The 22935-nt window shown below is 38.2% G+C and overlaps 1 protein-coding gene across 1 annotated transcript in view; it reads left to right on the top strand.

Moving 5' to 3' along the window:
* Positions 1-22663, top strand: part of VPS36 (vacuolar protein sorting 36 homolog) — a 92112-nt gene extending 69449 nt beyond the window's left edge. Inside the window, exons 7-14 of the mRNA XM_007945236.2 lie at positions 3893-3925; positions 4034-4111; positions 4745-4879; positions 11187-11252; positions 20003-20067; positions 20659-20743; positions 22396-22472; positions 22570-22663. Coding sequence (XP_007943427.1) covers positions 3893-3925; positions 4034-4111; positions 4745-4879; positions 11187-11252; positions 20003-20067; positions 20659-20743; positions 22396-22472; positions 22570-22663 — 633 coding nt within the window. The remainder of the gene's footprint in view (positions 1-3892; positions 3926-4033; positions 4112-4744; positions 4880-11186; positions 11253-20002; positions 20068-20658; positions 20744-22395; positions 22473-22569) is intronic.
* Positions 22664-22935: the final 272 nt, after the last annotated feature.

Genomic DNA, 22935 nt, shown 5'->3' on the forward strand with positions numbered 1-22935 from the left:
AGTTGGCCCCGACTCATAGCGACCCCTCCTTGGGTTTCTGAGGCAGTATCACTACGGAAGTAGGATTGCCCAACTTCCTTCCGAGGAGTGGCTGGTGGATTTGAACTGCCAGCCTTCTGGTGAGCAGTCAAGTGCCTTAGGCACTACGCCACCGGAGCTCCTTGAATACCTATTAGCTCTTTTGAAATTCTCTTATTCTTATGTCTGTCAATCACCCTGTTGCCTCCCTTTTCTTTCTTCTGCCTAGATGCTGCTGTCATGCAGGCCTTACTGCTCTAGGGGGTTTGCCCCTGCCTGCTTACATTTTGGGGTTTCTGTGGATATGTTTTCTTTTAGATTTGTAGTATATGTTGTCTATCAGTTTTTGGCTTTGCCATCTAGTTTCCCTGTCTATTTTTATGTTGGTATTTGGAGAGAGTAAAAAAACTATGCTGCCAGAGCTATCATCTTTCCAGAACCCTCTGTCTCCATCAGTATGACTTTTGAAAAGTTTCTTAACTTCTGTCAGTTAAGTTTTTAATTCATAGTGTCTCAGTTTTTAATTCAAGAAAGTAAAGATGATTATACTGACAGGGTGGTTGTGAAGATAAATATATGTGAAGTGGCTTGATAATGCCAAGTATAGTAGTTGCTCAATAACTTAGCTATTATTATCATAAAGAATATGTTTCCTCTTTAGCAATCTTGCTTTTAGCATTTGTGTGCATCATTTCTACAGTTAAAATGGAAAGATCATTTAATTAAGAGTGTTATTACTTACTATTATATTAATTATATTATTACTTAATTTTTACTTACTGATGTCTTCTTTTTGCTAACTCATCCTGTGGTTAACATTTAGGAGGTGGGAGAAATTTTAGTGGTAAAGTAACCCTTGTTTTGCAGTTGAGGAAATTGAGGTCTTGAGAGGTTAAGGAGTAAGCTCGTGCCAGTGCAGTTCCAAACTCATGTCATCATTCATCAAATATTTATTGAACCCATACTATGTACCCTGGCACTGTGCTGGGCACTGGGATGAAGAATCAACAAAACAGCCAGAATACCTTAAAAAGCTATGTCTGACTGCTTACCTGATATTTTTAAGAGGTTTGTATACCTTAAATTATAATTTGTCCAATCAATCAAGTGTTAATATATCCATGTCTGAACTGAGAAAGCATTGGGAAATTGAGAAATGCTGTATAGGTTAGGAAATTCCACATCCAGGAGCAGCAGAGCCATAAAATTGCCACATTTTAGCACTAGAAGGGTTCTTATTATCCAGAAAAGTAATTGGAACCAGAGATAAGAAGTGGCTACTCTAATTTGCAGGCAGGTGTGCAGTTCACCACATCATAGCCACTCAGTTGCCAGCCAGCTCAGGGAGAAGATACTCTCCCTGTCCTCTTTCAGTGCCTTTCATTGTCATCCTTTCTGTGTTAGTACTTCTGGAGAGGGCATGGAACAGAGCTCATTTTGCATCATTTGTATCCCTGTTTTGGTATGTTCCCATACTAACCTGGTGTTATGTTCAAAATACTGTTTTCTTATTTATAAGTCATTATGTTTTAGTCTACTTTTTATGGAAGTGCAGTTTTCAAAAGATTCTTTACAGGCCATCTGCTCTGTCATGCAGATCACTGGTTTATTTAGCAAATAGTTCTTGCTCTATACTGTGTGCCAGGCCCTGCACCAGATGCTATGGGTACTGTTGTAATATGTCAGACACAGGCAAGCAAACAGGCATTATCCAGAGTGTGAGAAATGCCCCATTTGGGAAATACGGCGTGCTGTGGGAATACTTAAAATGCCTTCTGACTTCTCTGGGGGTCAGGGAAGGCTTGTTCACAGAAGTAACATTGATGTTAAGGTCTGAAAGAGGAGCAGGTGCTAGCATGCAACCTGTAGGGCCAAAAGGGGCCTAGATAGGGGGAACAGAATATGCAAATGCACAGAATCAAGAATACTGCAACAGAAAATCCAAGAATATATTAACGTTTACTGAAGCTAATAACTAATGCAATGACTGGCAGTAAGAATGCTATCGGTTAGCTTAAGATGATACTTTGTGGTTTAAAAGCAGATCCTGTTTTCCTCAAAATTAGAGTGGAGATTTGACTATGGACATGACAGAGGCATAGGAAGTTCTACAAAGTGGCAGAAAAAGTAATGAGTGAATATATGCATCTATTTTGCATTTGCACATTTATTACTTTTATTTTTATTGTAGGTAGTTTCTCCACCTGTTTTTGTGGACACTTGATTCCAAATCTTAGGATAGAAATAAGGATGCTTTTGCTTTTGTTTTGTGTTTACTTAAAATACTCTATAGATCTTTAAGACACTAAATCTTATTAACTCTACTTATAAGCTATAAGGGCTAATTTATGCATTCTCTATAGATTCCTTTTGGCATTTATTTCTATGAAAATAATACATTAAAGTCATTTACCATTTAAATTTTTAGAGTGTTTTATTAGTTTTTTATATAGGTAAAAGAAATCTAGTAATATTTTGTACATTAGAAGTAATAATATAAGTGTGTAAAATGTTTGTGTCCTTTAGTTTTGGGAACTAGGGTGGTATGTGATTTGCCCTTAGTTTGAATGTTAGAATTGAATTAGGTTCAGGGCTGGTGCCCAGAGTTTCTCACAAAAGGTTTCCTGCATCTGCTGTGTGTTGCTGATAAGAATCCCATGGTTAAGCCCTTTGTTTATCGGAGGAAATTCCTGTTAGGTGTGTGCACATTCCCCTTTGTTTTCAGTGAATCGGCCATAAGAATCTTATACAACACTCTATTCTTTTAGCAAAATCCTTTGGCAGATGGGGCATACTTTCCTGCAAGTAATTAAGATGGGCATAAGCTGATCAGAGACTGTTTGCCCCTATTATATGTAGACTGAAAGACTTTTCGATTAAAGACAAGGTGCTTAATTTTAAACATAACATCCATACTCCAGAAGATAAACTTAGGATATTTGGACATACGATAGTCTGCACTGGAGGTATATTTTCAGTAACTTGACATAGTTCATTATAAATATGTCTGATTAAATTTGAAGAGATCTTTGAAGTGAAAAGTCTCTGTAGTAAATGAAATAATTGGGGGATTTTATTTAATTTTTGGTAGTGTCTGAATGTTTGCCTTTGGTAATATCCACTATACTCAAAACTGCAAGTATAATCTATTCTTATTCAGAGGTTGAGGTTTTATTACATCAGTTAAATCACACCTGCTATTAAAGCCAAAATTGTTGTGCCCAAAGGAGTGCTCCTGCAGCTGCATGTTGTCATTTCAGCCAGGAAAGCTGTGCAGTGCCTTTGAGTCCTGACCTCCTGTCAGGAAATGATTTTGGGAAAAACCAGTGACAAATTTCTTACTTGTGTCAAAGAACAGTAAATATTTTCTGAGCTATTACTGATGTTACTTTTTATTTGTTTGATCAATAATAACTATTTTCTCTTGGAAAATTTAAAGTTTTTTTTTTTTTCCCCAGTTTGTTTTGGGAAATTTAGAAACTGAATTATTACAGTGAGGTAGATTTATTACTTGGATAGGCATCCTAGTGGCACAATTATTAAATGTTGCTAACCAAAAGACAGGTGAGCAGTTTGAACCCACCATCTTCTTCACAATGGGGAAAGACCTGGCATTCAGCTCCTATAAAGATTATGGCCTAGAAATTGCTACAGGGCAGTTCTACTCTGTCCTAAAGGATCATTGTAGTCAGAATTGACTCACAGGCACACAATAACAGCAACGTTCTTAGATAATTGTTTATATAAATAAGTTGGTATTTGTAAGAAATTTTCATAAATTTTTTCATAGAGAATAAAATAGAGAGTGCTTCATTGCTCTAAAACATTTCAAACCTTAAGGCCAATTTTAACAAAAAATAATTTCTCATTTCAGGCCTTTGAAGACCTCAGCAAGCTCATGATCAAGGTACCACTAAATTCATACCAATGATGATACATTTTGAAAATATATTTTGTTAGCAGACACTTTGGGAACATTAGTTTTATAGAGAGGTTTTTGCTTTTTTCTTGACAGGCTAAGGAAATGGTGGAGTTATCAAAGTCAATTGCTAATAAAATTAAAGACAAACAAGGTGACATCACAGAAGATGAGGTAAATAGGTTGGTTTTTTAAGGCCTGAGCAACTAGGTTACATAAATAATACAATGATGTTTTGGTGGTTTACCAGTTTTCTTTCTTACTGAGTTTTATTTCTTTTAGGACTTGAAGATAAGTGAAAGTGCTAAAGACAAAGTCTTTAAAGCATATAAACTTTGTTAAGGTCTAGTAGGGTTAAAGGGAGTATAGGAAACAGATACTGAAATGTATAAGAGGTAGCTGTTTTATACATATCTATAGGTTTTAATATTTCTTTCATTAAATTTGTCTACAGTCTGATCACAGCCATTTTCCTTTCTAAGTTTTGGGTTGTATCATTATATATAGCATAGTTGTTACCTAAATCTCTGGTACCAAAACTTGTGAGGTCAATGGAGTATGAGATGCCAAGATAGTAAAAGGAAGAATAATAATTAGATATATGCAAGGAACGACTACAAACCTGCTTCCTCATAGTTCACAGCAGAATACAAGAAATGAGTAAATATAGAAGTATTAAGTAGAATTAAATTTTTGATTGAAGGATTTGAAATGTTGGGGGATGGGAGGACTAATTCTTCATAGTCTTTTTCTGCATTATTTCCTGTCTTTTTTTTTTTTTTAAATTTTATATCTCCTGTCTTATAGACCATCAGGTTTAAATCCTACTTGCTGAGCATGGGAATAGCTAACCCAGTTACCAGGGAAACCTACGGCTCAGGCACACAGTACCACATGCAGCTGGCCAAACAGCTGGTTGGAATATTGCAGGTGCCTTTAGAGGTAATAAGCAAACCTAAAAAATGTTCTTTTAATACTGTGTTAAACTGTTTGAATGTCATAAGAAATGTACACGAACATTACTCCTTTTATAATGTGCTTACTGTTCAACTGACATGTTAATTTTTCTTTCAGATATATTAAATTATTTCATTGCACTTATTAATGATTTGACAATAATCTAAATGTTTTCAACTTCCACTTTAGATAGTTGTAACTTCCTAACTCTATCTGATACGAAGTTTTTCTTACTTCTTACTTTCAGAAGGAAATATATGATCTATCTATTTATATAGATATGGAGTCTCTGGGTGGCACAAGCAGTTAAACGCTTAGCTATTAATTGAAAGTGGTTCAAATCCAACCTGAGGTGTCTCAGAAGATAGGCCTAGCAATCTCCTTTAGAAAGATCACAGCTATTGAAAACCCTGTGGGACACAATTCTACTCTGAAACACATGGGGTCACAATGAGTCAGAATTGACTTGTTGGCAACTGGTTTGGTTTTTTTAATAAATGTATTTGGTAGGAACTCTGGTGGTGTAGTGGATAAGGCACTTGACTGCTAACCAGAAGGTCAGCGGTTCAAACCCACCAGCTGCTCCATGGAACGAAGACTGGGTGATATACTTCCATAAAGATTTACAGCCTCGGAATCCCAGTGGGGGTCGCTGTGAGTCAGAAATGACTGGATGGCATTGAATTTGGTTTGGGTATTTGATATATGTATTTGTATTGTGTGTGTGTGTGTGTGTGTGTAAAATTTCTAACAGCTGTAGATTTTTTTTGAATATTTTGTATTTTCAGTGAAGTTTACATAGCATGTTAGTTTTCCATTCAATAATTTATGCACGGTTTGTTCTATGACATTAGTTGCTGTCCCCATTACATCAGTACTATCCTCTTTTCCATCCTGCCTTCCCCATTTCCATACCTCCAGTGTCCCTGCCCTTCCTTCCCGTCTCATCTTTGCTTTTGGGCAAATGTTAATCATTTGGTCTTATATAGTTGATTTTTATAAGGAGCACACTCCTCAGGGTGTTATTATTTATTTTATATGCCAATATATTATTTGACTGAAAGGAGTGGCTTCAGTTCCAGGTTAAAAGGGTGTCTTAGGGCAATAGTCTCAGGGTCCTCCAGTCTCTATTGGTCCCGTAAGTCTGGTCTTTTTTATGAATTTGAGTTTTTTCAGACATTCTTCTCCTATTCTAACAAAGACCTTCTATTGTGTACCTAGTTAGGGTGGTCATTAGTGGTAGCCGGATACCGTGTAATTGTTCTTGTCCCAGGCTAGAGGAGGCTGTGGTTCATTAGTGGGCCATTAGTCCTGTGGACTAATTATAATTACTTCCTTGAGTCTTTGAGTTTCCTTTACTTGCCTTTGCTCTAGATGGGAAGAGACCAAACCTTGTATCTTAGATGTCTGTTCGAAGCTTTTAAGACTCTAGTTGCTACTCAACAAACTAGGTGTGGAACATTATCTTTATGAACTATGTTATGCCAGTTGACCTAGGTGTTCCCTAAGATTATGTCCTTAGAAAATTCAGTCCCATGAGCTTTTTTAATATGTCTAAGATGTTTCCATAATGGTGCCCCCTATGTGCTCTATTACATATATGAATATATATGAAACACATAGAAATATGTATATACAAATGTCCACAACTGTACCTATATATGCATACACATGTATTCCCATATACCCTCCCACACATATATAGCATACATATCTACTTATGTAGCCACTCACAAGTTTTTGGTTGGTAGTATTGTTGATGCAGAATTGTATGTGTTACCGCATTTACTGCCATTGTCCTTTATTCTTGTGTCCCTCTCTGTCTTCATTTACACTGGTAATATTGTGCTAACTTCTTCCATATTGTGTATTACTTTTCCCTTCACCAGAAATAACACGTGTACTATCTCCCATTCCTGATAATCATCAAAGAATGTTGCTTTCTGTGTGTAAACCTACTCTTTTAATAAAGTGGTATCATATAATATTTATTTTTCTGTGATTTTTTTCACTCAGCATGATGTCCTTCAGATTTATTCATGTTTCACAGGCTCATTATTCTTTATTGTTACCTAGTATTCCATTGTATGTGCTTACCACATTTCGTTTATCCGTTCATCTGTTGATGGACACTTGGATTGTTTCTGTCTTTTTGCTGTTGTGCATAATGCTGCAGTGAACATGGGTGTGCCTATGTCTATTTGTGTCACTGCTCTTACTTCTCTAGGGTATATTCTTAAGAGTGGGATTGCTGGATTGTATGGTATTTCCATTTCTAGCTTTTTGGGAAAAACACCATACCGTTTTCCATAGTGATTGTATCATCTTTACACCAGTGGTGTATAAGAGTTCAGTTTTTCCACAACCTTGCCAGCATTTGTTATTCTCTGTTTTTGTGATCATTGCCATTTTTGCAGGGGAAAATGGTGTGTCATTGTACTTTTGATTTGCATCATCTAATGCCTAATGATTGCGAGCATCTCCTCATATGTTTGTTGCTTACCTGAGCAACTTTGGTGAAGGGTATGTTCATATCCTTTGCCCATTTTTTGATTGGATTGTTTGTTTTTTTGTTGTCGAAATGTTGAAGTTTTGTATAAATTTTGGAAATTAGACCCTTGGCAGATGAGTCATTGCTAAAGTTTTTTTCCCTTTGTGTAGATTTTCTTTTGGTAAAATCTTTTGATGAGAGTAAGTATTTGATTTTTAGTAGGTCTCGGTTATCTAGTTTTATCTTCTGTTGTTTGTCCATTTAAAATTTTATGTTTGTGTATTTATGTCGTAAAATAGGACCTTCAGCTTTGTCCCTAGGTTATGTAGATGTATTTCTTTTTGACTGTTTTCAAATTTATGTACCAACCACTACAGCCAAAGATGAAGAAATGAAAGATTTTACCAACTTCTGGAATCTGAAATTGGTCAAACATACAATCAAGATGTGTGATAATTTCTGGTGATTGGAATGCGAAAGTTGGAACAAAGAAGGACTGGTAATTGGAAAATTTGGCCTTGGTGATAGAAACAACTCTGGAAATCACATGTTAGAATTTTGTAAGATCAGTGACTTACTCACTGCAAATACCTTTTTTTCAAGAACATAATTGGCAACTCTATGTGTGAACCTCACCATATGGAATACACAGGAATCAAACTGAATACATTTGTGGAAAGAGGTGATGGAGAAGCTCAGTACCATCAGTCAGAATAAGGTCTATGGACAGACCATCAGTTGCTCTTAATGCAAATTGAAGTTGAAGAAAATTAAAACAAATACACCAGAGCTAAAATATGACCTTATTTATAATCCTACCTGAATTTAGAGATGATCTGAAGAGTAGATTTGATGGATTAGACACCAGTGACTGAAGACCAGACAAGTTGTGGGATGACATCAAGAATATCTTACATGAAGAAAGCAAAAGGTTACTAAGAAGATAGGAAAGCAAGAAAAGACCAAGTGAATGTCAGAAGAGACTGAACTTGATCTTGCACAGAGAGCTAAAATGAATGGAAGAAATGCTGAAGTAAAAGAGCTGAACAGAAGATTTGAAAGGGTGGCTCAAGAAGACAAAATAAAGTAGTATAATGAAATGCTCAATGACCTGGAGTTAAAAAGCCAAAAGGGAAGAACACAGTTGGCATATTTCAAGCTGAAAGAATTGAAGAAAAACTTCAAGCTTTGAGTTGCAATGTTGAAAGAATCTATGGGCAAAATACTGAACAACACAGGAAGCATCAAAAGAAGTTGGAAGAAGTACACAGAGTCAACTGTATTGCTCAACGTTCAGCCATTTCACAAGGTACATATGGTATTAAAGGTAGAAGTCCAAGCTGCATTGAAGGCATTGGAGCAAAACAAGGTTCCAGGAATTGATAGAATATCTATTGAGATGTTTCAACAAATGGATGTAATGCTGGAGGCACTCACTTGTCTATGCCAAGAAGTTTGGAAGACAGCTAGCTGGTGAACCAACTGGAAGATACCCATATTTGTGTCCATTCTAAAGAAAGGACACAGAAATTATTGAACAGTATCATTAATATCACACACAAGCAAAATTTTGCTGAAAATAATTAAAGAACCATTGCAGTAGTAGATAGAAAGCCAAGCTAGATTCAAAAAAGGACGTGGAATGAGGGATATCATTGCTGATGTCAGATGGATCTTGGCTGAAAGCAGAGAATATCAGAAAGACGTTTACCTGTGTTTTATTGACTATGCAAAGACCTTCAGTTGTATGGATTGTGACACATTATGGATAACATTGCAAAGAATGGGAATTCCGGAGCACTTAATTGTGTTCATGAGTATCCTGTACATAGACCAAGAGGCAGTTGCTTGAACAGTACAAGGTGATACTGGTGGTTTAAAATCAGGAAAGGTGTACGTCAGAGTTGTATCCTTTCACTGTACTTACTTGGTCTGTGTGCTGAGCAAATAATCTGAGAAGCTGTACTATATGATGAAGAAGGCAGCATCAGGATTGGAGAAAGACTCATTAACAACCTGTGAGATGCAGATGACACAACTTGTTTGCTGAAAGTGAGAAGACTTGAAGTACTTACTGATAAAGATCAAAGTCTACAGTCTGTAGTATGGATTAAGCCTCAGTATAAAGAAAACAAAAGTCCTCACAACTGGTCCAGTAAGTTATGTCATGACAAATGGAGAAAAGATTGAAGTTGTCAAGGATTTCATTGTACTTGGATTCACTTCACTACCTGTAGAAGCAGCAGTCAAGAAATCAAATGACGTATTGCATTAGGCAAATCTGCTGCAAAAGTCCTCTTTAAAGTGTTAAAGAGCAAAGCTGTTACTTTGAAAACTAAGGTGCACCTGACCCAAGTCCTGGTCTTTTCAATAGCCTCATGTGCATGTGAAAGCCAGACAATAAATAAGGAAGACTGCAGAAGAATTGATGTGTTGAATTGTGGCATTGGCAAAAGAATATTTAATATCTTATGCACTGTCAAGGGGCTCTGGTGGTGTAGTGCCTAAGGCAGTTGACTGCTAACTAGAAGGCTGGCAGTTCAAACCCACCAGCCACTCCTCAGAAGAAGATTGGGCAACGTACTTCCGCAGCGATACCGTCTTGGAAACCCAAGGAGGGGTCGCTATGAGTTGGATCCCACTCAATGGCAGTGAGAGAGAGAGAAGGATGGACTGTCAGAAGAGCGAATAAATCTGTCTTAGTTGAAGTACAGCTGGAATGCTCCTTAGAAGGGAGGATGGCGAGACTTCTTTAACTCTTGTACTTCATCATGTTGAAGGGGAGGGACCAGTCCCTGAAGAAAGGTATCGTGCTCGGTAAAGTAGATGGGCAGTAAAAAGAGGAAGACTCTCAACAAGATAGGTCGACACAGTGGCTGCAACAGTGAGCTCAAGCATATCAAGGGTTGTGAGGATGGTGCAGGACCAGGAAGTGTTTTCATTTTGTTGTACACAGGGTCACTGTGAGTTGGAAGGGCCTCGATGGCACCTAACAATAACAACAACATGCTTAATACATAGTATACTATGGTAATTTCATATTACAAATTTATATTCTTGTCTAACTTTATTCAAGCAATCAAAAGTTTATTGAAGTACTTTTATTAGGAAATATCTGAAACATACACCAAAATAGTAGAATGAATCCTTATGTGCCCATCATCCAGCTTCAGCTGCTAACCAGCCTCCACTCATAATTATTTTCAAGCAAATCCCAGACATGTCATCATTTTCTCTCTATATATTTCTCTATATATATATTTCAGTACATAGTTATAAAAAATAGACTCCTTGAATACAACTGTTATCCCGTTTTCAGACCTAAAAATGAAATTTTCTTAATACCTAGTTATTGTTCACATTTTCTCTTACAGTTGGTTTGCTCAGATCAGGGTACATAACAGTTGGTTGATTTGCAATTTATGAATGCTATGTCAATCATTACCTAGATTTATTTTTCATTAGGAATTGTAAATGGTGACATTCTTACTTAGTTCTATAAGTCTTCTTCATTTATGAATTTGAATAACTTAAAAAATTAAATATACTTTTTGAAGCATGGTATAGAGCTTCTCTTTTCATTGTGACCATTTAAGTAATTATTAAATAGTAATGATATTACAGTCTAAATATTGGATTTGAAATGTCTTATGGTATCTGAATAGATTTCTTTGTGTGTAAATACAGGTTTTAATAGCCTTTAAGTAATGTAATTTCTGATTTCATTCTCATTATGATTTCTGTTGAGAAATACTAACTGGTGTAAATTATAACATACTTTTTTATTTTATATTTTAACAGGAGCGAGGGGGAATAATGTCCCTTACAGAGGTGTACTGTTTAGTAAACCGCGCTCGAGGAATGGAAGTAAGAATAGAACATTTAGAGATTCTTTTAAAAAAATAGACTTGTTTGATATGATACAGATTCCCCTGCAGTGAATACAATTTGAGGAAGGGGTGTGAATATCAAAGCTATTTTGAGAAGCAGTGTGGTTCAGTGAAAAGAGTACCTACTGCCCAGGGATGCAAGACATAGATTCGGTGCCTAGTCTTGCCAGTAATTTGCTAAGTGACCTTGAGCAGCTTACTTAACCTTTCTGGCACTCAGTTTTCTTACCTTATAAAGAAGAGTTTGGACTGAGTGATACCTTTCAGTTCTAATATTCTGTGTTTGTGTTGTGATGAGTAAGGTTTGCATGAGGCCCTTTCTTTATAATAGTTAACTGTACACGGAGTTGACTTGGTTGGATACAGGTTGCCGTGTACGTAGGGCAGAGGGGGAGCCGCCTGCTCCTTTGGTTTTTTATCAGCAGTGGTTATCCTTCAGCTCTCATTGCCCCTTCACACCCAGATATCCTTTGCCTCCAAGCTTCTGTCTAGGTACTCTGTGAGCCCCAGTCGTCAGTTTTATGGTGTCAGCAGTTACCTCTATGCAAATGACTCTCACATGTACCTTTCCAGCCGTCACCTGCGTCCCTGCTCTGTGCTTTTATTTGAGTTATTGTGATAACTGCTGTCAATGAATATGTACACTCTGTCAGGCACTCTTCCAAGCATGCCACATGTTTTATCTCATTCTTCCAATAACTCAATAAGGTACTACCCCATTAAGGGGCTAATTTGAGGAAATTGAGATTTAGAAATATTAAATAATATCAAAGGCCACACCAGGAGACTGGTTTGACAGGGATTCTGCTCTAGGGTAGGCTGGCTCGTTACTCTCATGCCTCTTGTGCGACTCAGCTCTGAGCACTCTGCCACAGCTCAAGCTGAATTTCTTGTTGTGTTGGACTGAATAGTGTCCCCAAAATTCATCTCCACCTGGAATTTCAGAATGGGGCCTGCAAAAACGGCAAGGAGGCCACATGACCTCCTCTAATCTCACAAGAGGAAGAAAGGATTACCAGCAGTAGCCCAAGGCCTATTACTGCAAGGCCAAACATGCTGCCTCCCTCCAGCCCTTTCACCAACTGTTCCTCCCAAAGCACCCACCACCTCTCTCCTGGGTTCGATAATTCGCTGCAGTGGCCACACAGAACTCACAGATTACAGGGTTTATTAGGGAAGCACCAGGCTATAACTCAAGTTCAGGAAGAACGCTCAGTCTCTCTCCCAGCCCACCGTCCCTCAGCCAAGAGTCTCTCACAGTCTCTTTCCCAGCAGTGCTGGTCCCTTGGTGTCTCACTCAGCAATGCGTGTCTCTTGCGTCTCTCTCCCAGCAGCACGTGTCTCCTTCAGGAACGCGTGTCTCTTTTGGCAGCATGTCTTCCTCCACCAGCAGTCAGAGCGAGTTCTGCCTCCAGGAGGTTCTCCTTAAGAGCCCGCCGGGTGGTCAAACTAGCCAATTATAGCATCAGAACTCTAAGCACCTGAGAGAGAGTGGGCACCTCCCAGAACATTGTTTTGTGCCACTCCCAACAGAAATACTCCAGGTGGACACCTTCAGCAATCAGGAGCTCCTCAGTTGCTCATAGCAAATCCCGCCTTGAAGTTTACAAAGACTTATGGGTAGAAAAGCCACACAAAATAATTTACTACACTGCAGGGCCTCATTTGCAAATAGGGTCTTTGCGAGTATAATTGGTTCATCTGGGGTCATACTAGCTCACTGCCGTCGAGTCAGATCTGACTCATAGCGATCCCTCCTTGGGTTTCCAAGGTGGGATCACTATGGAAGTAGATTGCCCAACCTTCCTTCTGAGCAGTGGCTGGTGGGTTTGAACCAGACTGCTTCTGGTTAGCAGTCACATGCCTTAGGCACTATGCCAGTAGAGCTGCTGGGGTCATACTGGTATCCTTTTAAGAAGAGAAATGACACAAAAACACACAGGGAGAATGCCATGGATGCTAGAGGCAGATTATAAGGATGGATTTATAAGCCAAGGAACACTAAGGATTACCAGGAATCACCAGAAGTTGGAGAGAGCCAAGGAAGGATTCTCTCACTTTCCCATCCTGCCTTCAGAGGCAGCATGGTTTGGTAGAGAGAATGAGTATATGAGTCTTCCTGTTGTTGTCAATCACCTAGTTCATGGTAATTTGTTACAGTGGCCACAGGATACTTATACCCCCATTTTCTCCACCAAGCCAACTCTTCTATTGTGCCCATTTTTCTCCTTTTTGTTTTTGTAATCCTCCCAGTCACTCTCTTCTCCAGTGAGTCTTACACTGCCATCAGATTGTTCTTAAAGCATGGTTCTAATCAATCTCAAACACTCTCAGTAGGTCTTCACTGGCTACAGAATAACTCCACACCCCTTAATCTAGCCTTTATTGCTTTCTGTGGTTGTCTTGCAACTTACTTTTCTAAACTCTCATTTTTTCCTTTATTTCAGCTCACATAGTTACTTGTTACTTTCTGTAGTGATCCTGTACTTTCATACTTCTTTGCATTTATTTGTATAATTCTTTCTGTGTCACTGTCCTTTCCCCACATCTGTATGTCCAAATCTTAGGATCCTGCTGAAATACTACCCCTTTTAGAAAGATAGCTACAAATATTCTCTCCCTCTTTTGAATGTCACAGTACTGTGCCAGTCTGTCTCTCAGCCTGTTTCTTCCACCATTTTTACTAGACTGTATAATTGCAGCACTGCATTCACAGGGAACTGCCAGAAGTTCAAGACTGATTCAGAAGAGGATATGGATCAAGAGATACCATTGCTGATATCAGATGGATCTTGGCTGAAAGCTGAGAATACTAGAAAGATGTTTACCTGTGTTTTATTGCTCATGCAAAGGCATTCAACTGTGTGGATCATAACAAATTATGGATAACATTGCAAAGAAAGAGAATTCCAGAACACTTAATTATGCTCATGAGCAATGTGTACATAGACCAAGAAGCAGTTCTTAGAACAGAACTAGGGGATACTGTGTCATTTAAAATCAGTAAGGGTGTGTGTCAGAGTTGTATCTTTTCACCATGCTTACTCATACTGTATGCTGAACAAATAATCTGAGAAGCTGGACTGTATTAGGAGCTCTGGTAGCACAGTGCCTAAGGCACCTGAGAAGGTTGATGGTTCAAACCCACCAGCCACTCAGCGGAAGCAACACTGGGCAATTTACTTCTGTAAAGATTTACTGCCTCGGAAACCCAAAGAGGGTTGAGTCCGAATCGACTCAATGGCAGTGGATTTTTTTTGGGGGGGTCCTATATTAAGAAGAATGTGGGGTCAGGGTTGGAGGAAGACGCATTAACAACCTATGATATGCAGATGACACAATCTTGCTTGCTGAAAGTGAAGAAGACTTGAAGTATTTACTGATGAAGATCAAAGACTACAGCCTGCAGTATAGATAACACCTCAACATAAAACAAAAATCCTCACAACTAGACCAATAAGCAACATCATGATAAAGAAAAAAAAGATAAAAAAAAAAAAAAAAGAAGTTGTCAAGGATTTTTTTGGGATCCACTATCAAAACCCATGCTAGCACCGTTAAGAAACCAAACAACATATTTCATTGGGCAAATCTATCAAAGATTGCTTTAAAGTGTTAAAACAAAGATGTCATTTTGAAGACTAAGGTGCACCTAATCCAAGCCATGGTATTTTCAGCTGAATCATATGCATGTGAAAGCTGGACAATGAATAAGGAAGATTGAAGAATTGATTCATTTGAATCTACGTATTGATGAAGAATATTAAATATACTATGGACTGCCAGAAGACTGAACAAACCTGTGTTAGAAGAAGTACAGCCAGGATACTCCATAGAAGTGGTGATGGCAAGACTTCATCTCACACACTTTGGACATGTTGTCAAGAGACACCAGTCCCTAGAGAAGGACATCATACTTGGTAAAGTAGAGGGTTGGCAAAAAAAAGACCTTCAATGAGATGGATTGACACACTGGCTGCAATTATGGGCTCAAACATGACAGCAGTTGTTAGGATTGTGCAGGACTAGGCAGTGTTTCATTCTGTTGTATATAGAGTAGTTGAGTCGGAACCATCTTGGCTGCACTTCACAACAACACCAACATAGTTACTAAGAAGGTCTTTGGGTAGTATAGATGGTTTGTACTTGACTGTGAACCTGAAGGTTGGTGGTTTGAATTTGCCCAGAGGCACTGTGGAAAAAAGGCCTGGTGATCTACTTTTGTGAAGATTACAGCTAAAGAAACCCTATGGTGCAGTTCTACTCTGTAACATGAGTCACATGACTCAGAATCAACTCGAAGGCAGTGGGGTGTGGTTATTAAAATGCATATCTTCTTATTTCCTTCAGTAAACTCCTAGCTTCTCAAGGGAAGAATTATTACATGATTTATCTCTGTGTTTTTACTGTATCTAGAATAATAGTTTGTAACCTAAAAATGATTGATAAATAATTGTTGAATGATTGAATGACTATCTTAACTATTTCATCCAAATGATTAAAATAAACATGTATGAGTGTGTGTATGTAACAGTATCAAATGTAGATTATTATGTGTACAAGACATCTCATTTTTTTCTTAGTACAGTCAGCCTGAGAATGTGATATTTAACAATGTGGCAGTTCAACAATTCTGCAAGCCCTTTCACTACCAAACTTTTTGTTTGTAAGATTTTGTAGATGTAATGTTTTTCACTAAGTGAATGCATACTGAATCATTGAGTGTTTTTAAGTTTTGTTAGGCATGATGGATTTTGATAAATATGTGGGACAGATGTGTCCCAAGGGACTGTGGTGGTAGTATAGGTAGGAGGAGGTGTGGAGAGAAGTATTCATGTGAATATTTTCTAATTCTGAACACTGCACCTTCCCAATAACACAGAGGAAGCAGTAAATATAATTATAAGCCTTATCTCATTGTACAGAAGCCCAGAGATAAAAATTTTAAACAATCTCTCACTTCTATAGGATGCACCACCTCATACAATAACCTCTAAACAAGCAATATGTCACCGATGAACTTCCTTCTCTTTTATGCAGTTAACACAGTTCCCACCCTGATGCCAGCACATACTGTATGTGGGGAAAAAGCCTCCTTAGAAACTCCAGAGGCAGAAAATATAAGTGGTACTTATGTGTACCACGAGAGGAGCTCTGGTGGTGTAATGCCTAAGGCATTTGACTGCTAACTAGAAGGCTGGTGGTTCAAACCCACCAGCCATTCCTCGGAAGGAAGATTGGGCAATCTACTTCCATAGTGATACTGCCTTGGAAACCCAAGGAGGGGTCAATATGAGTCAAAATTGACTCGATGGCAGTGAGTTTGGTTTTGTTTTTTATGTGTACCATGGGATATGAAAGACTTAAGGCACATTTTTTTTTAAAAGTTTATTGTGATTTGGGTGAAAGTTTACAGAGCAAATTCATTTTCCATACAGCAGTTCATATACACTTTGTCTCATGACATTGACTGTAATCTCCCACAATGTAGCAGCTCTCCTCCCACTTACTCCCGATAGCCACCTCTTTCCTGTGTCCTTCCCTCCCATGCACTCTTGCCCCTTGAGCTGTCACCCTGTGCACACATAGCCCTTCTATTCTCCTATGATTGATCTCTCCAAGGAATGTATCTACCTAATGTAAATGTTCATCTCATATGCCTGTCTTTTGTTTGGCTGGAAGCCACACAGTTGGATTTCCAGACCTGAAGGGCTGCTAGGGTCTATAGTCTCAGGGGTTTCACCAGGCTCTATCAGACCAGCAAACATGGTCCTTTTTTTTTTAAATGATTTTGGGTTTTGTTCCACATTTCTTCCCCCTCTCTATCCAGAATCTCCTACGTAGATCCCCCTCCAAGTGGTTGACAGTGGTAGCCAAGCACCATCTAGTTCTTCTGGTCTTATAGTCATATAGGCTGAGGATCGCATGGTGTACCAGTCCCTTGGTAATTGTTTCCATGAATCTTTGGCTTTCTTCATTCTTCTTTGCTCTGGGCAAGGAGAGACCCATTGTTGCATCTAGATGGCTGCTTGCAAGCTGTTAAGATCTCAATCACTACTCGCCAAAATGATGTGGAACAATGTTTTGGGTAGTATGTTATGCTGATTGAGCTCGATGTTGCCTGTGACTATGGTCCTGAGCCCACAGGTCCAACTACTCCCTCCCTCTGGGTAGCTGGCTGTGGCCAGGAAGTGACTACAACCTTGTTCCTTGTCAGCTCTACTATATACTTAAGGCACATTTTAAATGCCACAAGATGTTGTTGTTGTTGTTGTCGTGTGCCGTCGAGTTGGATCTGACTCATAGCAACCCCTCCTTGGGTTTCCAAAGCAGTATCACTACGGAAGTAGATTGCCCCATCTTCCTTCTGAGGAGTGGCTGGTGGGTTTGAACCACCACCCTTCTGGTTAGCAGTCAAGTGTCTTAGGCACTACGCTACCAGAGCTCCCCAAGATGTTGTTAGAAAGGCCCAATTTGTTTAATCCTATAAGTGATCAGCCTGGGGCTTTTTAGCAATGTCTTCACCTTTGAATCCCAATGTAATAAATATAAGGGAAATTAAAATCCAAAATGATATCTCTTGAAATTAGAGAGAGTAAAGTATCCCTGGACATGCCCAACTCTGCCACTGCCCCCTCCACCTCCTCCTTCATTAGTATCCTAGGACAGGACCAACTCAGCCCACTTGAGTTTTACTCCAATGGCTATAATACTTTGCTAGTCACGGCTTCAGGAAATGAGATGGTTAATGTGGAGGGGAGGCATTTTCTCAGAGAGCTGCGGTATGATAGAGTTATAGGGAGCCCTGTTTTTTGGATGAGAAGACCTAAGTTTAAAGCCTAGTTTGTTAGTTTCTCTCTGAGTAAACATGGTCAAGTCCTTTGATCTCTAAGCTGTTTCCTCCAGTGTAAAACAGATAATAACAAACTTTCCTTACAGAGTTAAAGTACTTTTTAAAAAGTACTTATAGTCAGGAAACCAGAAACAAATGCAAATGGTTAATTTTTTTGTGATAAAGCCATTATCACAACAATTATCATCATCATTGTGACTGGGACTATAGTACTTACTGTATGCCAGACATTGTGCAGAACTCAACATGTGTGCATTATCTCAATTTTCCCAGTTACACTAGAAGGTGAGTGGTAGTATTGTCTTTTTACAAATGATGAAACCAAAGAACAGAAAGGTTAAGTAATTTTCTTAAGGATCTAGAGCTCATAAGAAGTACAGCCAAAACAAGAACCCAGTTCTGTGTAATGCAGCAGTGTCCTGTCACCACCACAGTTGTTCTAAGGCTGAGCTGTTGAACGTAGCTGCTACTAGATCTACGTAGTGATTACAAAATTGAAATATCACTAATCCAAATTCAGCTGTGTTATAAGTGTAAAATACACACTAGATTTAGAGTTAATATAAAAAATACTTCATTAATAGTTTTTTATATTGATTATATGTTGAATTGGTACCATTTTGGTTCTGTAAGGTTAAATTATTTATATATTTGTGTGTGTTTGTGTGTATACGTAGCCATGTGCCACATAACGTCCATTTGGGCAGCATCCAACCACATATACATCCTTGGTCCTGTAGAATTATAACAGAGTCCAGAAATCCCAATCAGAAAATGGGACATAGCAGATGTAACCAGATGTAGCAAACAGCTTCCTGCAGGCAACATGTGTATCTTGTGACTTTTGTATACAAAGCAATTATGGTGCCAGGCATATAATGGTATAGGATATATATAACCTATAATACATATAATAAATGCCTATATTACTTGCTTATGTCTCTACTGTACTATACTTTCTATTGTTATTTTAATGTCAACTTTCTGTACTTACAAATAAAAAGTTTCCTGTGTAATAGCATAAGCTTCAGTTTGTAGGTAGCAGGTTCTAATCTTGTGTATTGTGCATCTTTTGAGTGTTGTAGCATTATCTCTCTGTTACTTTCTTTTGAAAATATCTCTGTGAAGTATATCATGGCTCCCAAACCCAGCAAAACTAATGCTAGTGATAGCAGCAGCAAGAGGCAAAAGAGAAGTATCTATTTAGAAGTAAATCAAAAGGTTATTAAACAATACAAAGGTGGAAAATCAGTGAGTGCTATTGCTTGCAATTTAGGTGTGTCTGTTGCTAAGTATAGGAGCTCTGGCGGTGCTGTGGTAAGGCTGCTAACCAAAAGGTCAGTGGTTTGAACTTACCTGCTGCTCTGTGGGAGAAAGATGAGGCAGCCTGCTTCTGTAAAGATTTAAGCCTTGGAAACCCTATGAGGGTCATTATGAGTTGGGATAAATTTGATGGCAGTACATTTTTGCTTTTTGGTTGCTAAGTATATAATATGGTGTTTACACAATGTCCAAATCACTTAACATTGTCCTATTTGACAAGATGTATCATGGACATTAAGCAACACATGATTCAGTGTGGGTGTATATGTTAATTTCACTTTGTTTTTATTTTTTAAATGTCTACAAGAAAATTTTTAAATTGTATAATAATAATAATTTTTAGCTTGTATAATATTTCTGTAGGATGGCACAGTTTAAATTAACGAGGTCTTTTGCTCCTTTGTTAATCCTTTTACCTTGTAGTGACTAAGGCATCTAAGATCCTTGATAAGTGGTAATGTTTTGATTTCTTCTCTGTTTTAGTGATCATTAAAATTATATAGCATCAGTCTATAATTTCCATTATAACTAGATTTTTTTTTCCCCATTAGTTGCTCTCACCAGAAGATTTAGTGAATGCATGCAAGATGCTGGATGCACTCAAATTACCTCTCAGGTAAAGGAACCTCCACAGGATGTTTGCCAGCTGTCACCACGATTCTGCTCAGGGTAGAAAGAAAAGCCCCACCAGGTCTGCCATCCTGTGTGGTGAGCCAAGAGATTGACCATTTGTAATTATATTCTGTGTGTGGTCACTTGGCCCTATTGTTCTGGCTTCCATTATTAATCAGCGCTGTGTCATAAGGGGCTAGTAGTCAGACCTAGTCGATTTGGAGCAGTGAAATGAGAATGTAGGCTTCTCCTATGAGGTCAGAATAATCAACACCTCTTCCATTACAGATTTGGTATTCAGTGTCTGGAGACTTAAGGTGGGAATGTTTAGCTGTGAAATATATTTTTCTTACCCCCAGGTGAAAAACAGTAGCCAGAAATGTTTCATTTAGTGTGCAGATGCTAGTTCTTAATTTTACTATTTACTCATGTGTTTTTCAATTTTGCCATAGTTGGTTGTGATCATTATGATTAAATGTTGTTTTTATGCTAATAATACTCTCATACATGGGCATAAGAGAAAGTGAAAAGTGTTTGCTTCTCCTTCGTGATTGAAGATTGTAGATGATTCACTGCTCTCCCATCTGCATTTCAGGCTCCGAGTCTTTGACAGTGGCGTCATGGTGATTGAACTTCAGTCCCACAGGGAAGAGGAAATGGTAGCCTCGGCCCTAGAGACGGTATGCGAGCCCAGTTTCCTCCAGTCATCAGAACTTGCCACGAAGACTTTGAATGCTTAGCAACTTGAGAAACAGGATTTCCTTTAGAATTTAACTTTACTGAAAGTAATGTTCACACACCCAATTAAAAACAGTTTCTCATTAACAATGAATAGATATTGAAATTATTATACTTTGGAAGCTCTTTTGAAACTTCTGCTTGTCGGCACGCTGGTTAGTAGCTGTTGAGTCAACTCTGACTCATGATGGCCTCACACATAACAGAATGAAACAGTGCCTGCTGTTGCACCACCCTCTTAAACTTTCATAAATAAGGAGAATTAGAACTAGTAAATTTCATTTGAAGCTTAGTGTTGAGAATAGCTTTTTAACTTTTCAAATACGGATATTACACATAACTGAACTTTTTCTTTCAGTACTTACATTAGTAACATTATAAAATATGAAAAATAACTTTTTAGTGGCCAAATTGCCAGTATTACTCATTAGGATACTTGAAATATTATTGCCTTTGTAGTCTCTATGGTAAGTCTGTGTAGTTTGAATAACTCACATTTATTATACTTCTTGTTTTAAACTAGATGAAAACCCTAAGACTTTAAATATTTCTACTGCATCTGTATAAGATACCTTCATTGGCCCATGTAATATGCCCACACTTAAATTTGTTCTATGTTCCTTTTCATATATAGAGTAGTTCTTTTTATAAGATTTGTATGCCATGTGACAGACTAAAACTGCCCATAGGCTTTCCTGTGGAGCACTGTGGTTAAAGCATATGGCTGCTAACCGAGAGGTTGGTGGTTCCAACCCATCAGCTACTCTGTGGGAAAATGATATAGTTTGTTTCCATAAAGATTTACAGCCTTGGAAATCCTATGGGGCAGCTCTACTCTGTCCCATAGGATTGCTGAGTTGGAATCAAATTGATGGCAGTGTAGTACGAATCTTTATGGGAGCAGATCACTAACTAGGAGATAACTAACTTGGAGCTGCTGAAGGGTCCAAACCTCGATCTTTTGGTTAACAGCTAAGTGTTTAACCATTGTACTACCAGGACTCCTTCTTAAGCTCCAGTTTAGTGCATTGTTGGAGTCCAGGTGGCACAGTGGTTAACGTGTTTGGCTGCTAATTGGAAAGTCAGTGGTTTGAGCCCACCATCCAGATGAGAAAGATGTGGCAGTCTGCTTCTGTAAAGATTTATAGCCTTAGAAACCCTATGAGGCAGTTCTAGTCTGTCCTGTTAGGTTGCTTTGACTCGGAATTGACTCTACAGCAGTGGGTTTATTGAACATTTGATACATTACAGAGGGCTTTATCTTCACATTTAACCTCTACTATGTTTGTTCTCCTCAGAAGGAAGGTTGGGCAATCTACTTCTGTAGTGATACTGCCTCGGAAACTCAAGGAGGGGTCGCTATGAGTCGGGTATGACTCGATGGCACATAACAACAAGAACAATATATTTGTTCTGCGTCTTTCAAATTTTATAGAATTAAACATTGGTGAAGAAGATTTACTTCTATATTGAATATTCTTTAGATTTCAGTAGGAATTTCAGAAAATTATTTGCTAAGTATACTGGTAGACATTCCCTAGGTTATTGCCCACAGCTCCTAAATTGTCACATTTTTTTGCTGTATTTCTGTTAGGTTTCAGAAAAGGGATCCTTAACATCTGAAGAGTTTGCTAAGCTTGTGGGAATGTCTGTCCTTCTTGCCAAAGAAAGGTAAATAGGACCCTGTGCTTCATTATCAAGTGTGTTTTTGTGTCTGAATGGACAGATAATTGTTATAGGTTTTTTTTTCTTTCCCCTTCATTTCTAGGTTACTTCTTGCAGAGAAGATGGGCCATCTTTGCCGAGACGACTCAGTGGAAGGCTTGCGGTTTTATCCAAATTTATTTCTGACACAGAGCTAAGAGTTTTGTATTTGGAATACTTTTTATCCATATACTGATATCATGTAGAGGTTGTATGACATTCAGCTGAGAGATAAACCCTGAAAAACTGAGAAATAATTGGACTTTTGCTCTTTTGATTTCTTCCTAAATATTATGATCCAGGAAGCTTATTTAGGATAAATACAGGAAAATACAGAAAACGAATGCTGGTGTGAATTTAAAATCATGTTGTGTAAAACCCATATATAACTTGTATTATGGTGGGTTTTAACTCAGTCCTCAAATCTAAC

Source organism: Orycteropus afer, unplaced genomic scaffold (genome assembly GCF_000298275.1).
Source record: "Orycteropus afer afer isolate SDZICR_OR568_19922 unplaced genomic scaffold, OryAfe1.0 scaffold00134, whole genome shotgun sequence".
Taxonomy (NCBI): domain Eukaryota; kingdom Metazoa; phylum Chordata; class Mammalia; order Tubulidentata; family Orycteropodidae; genus Orycteropus; species Orycteropus afer.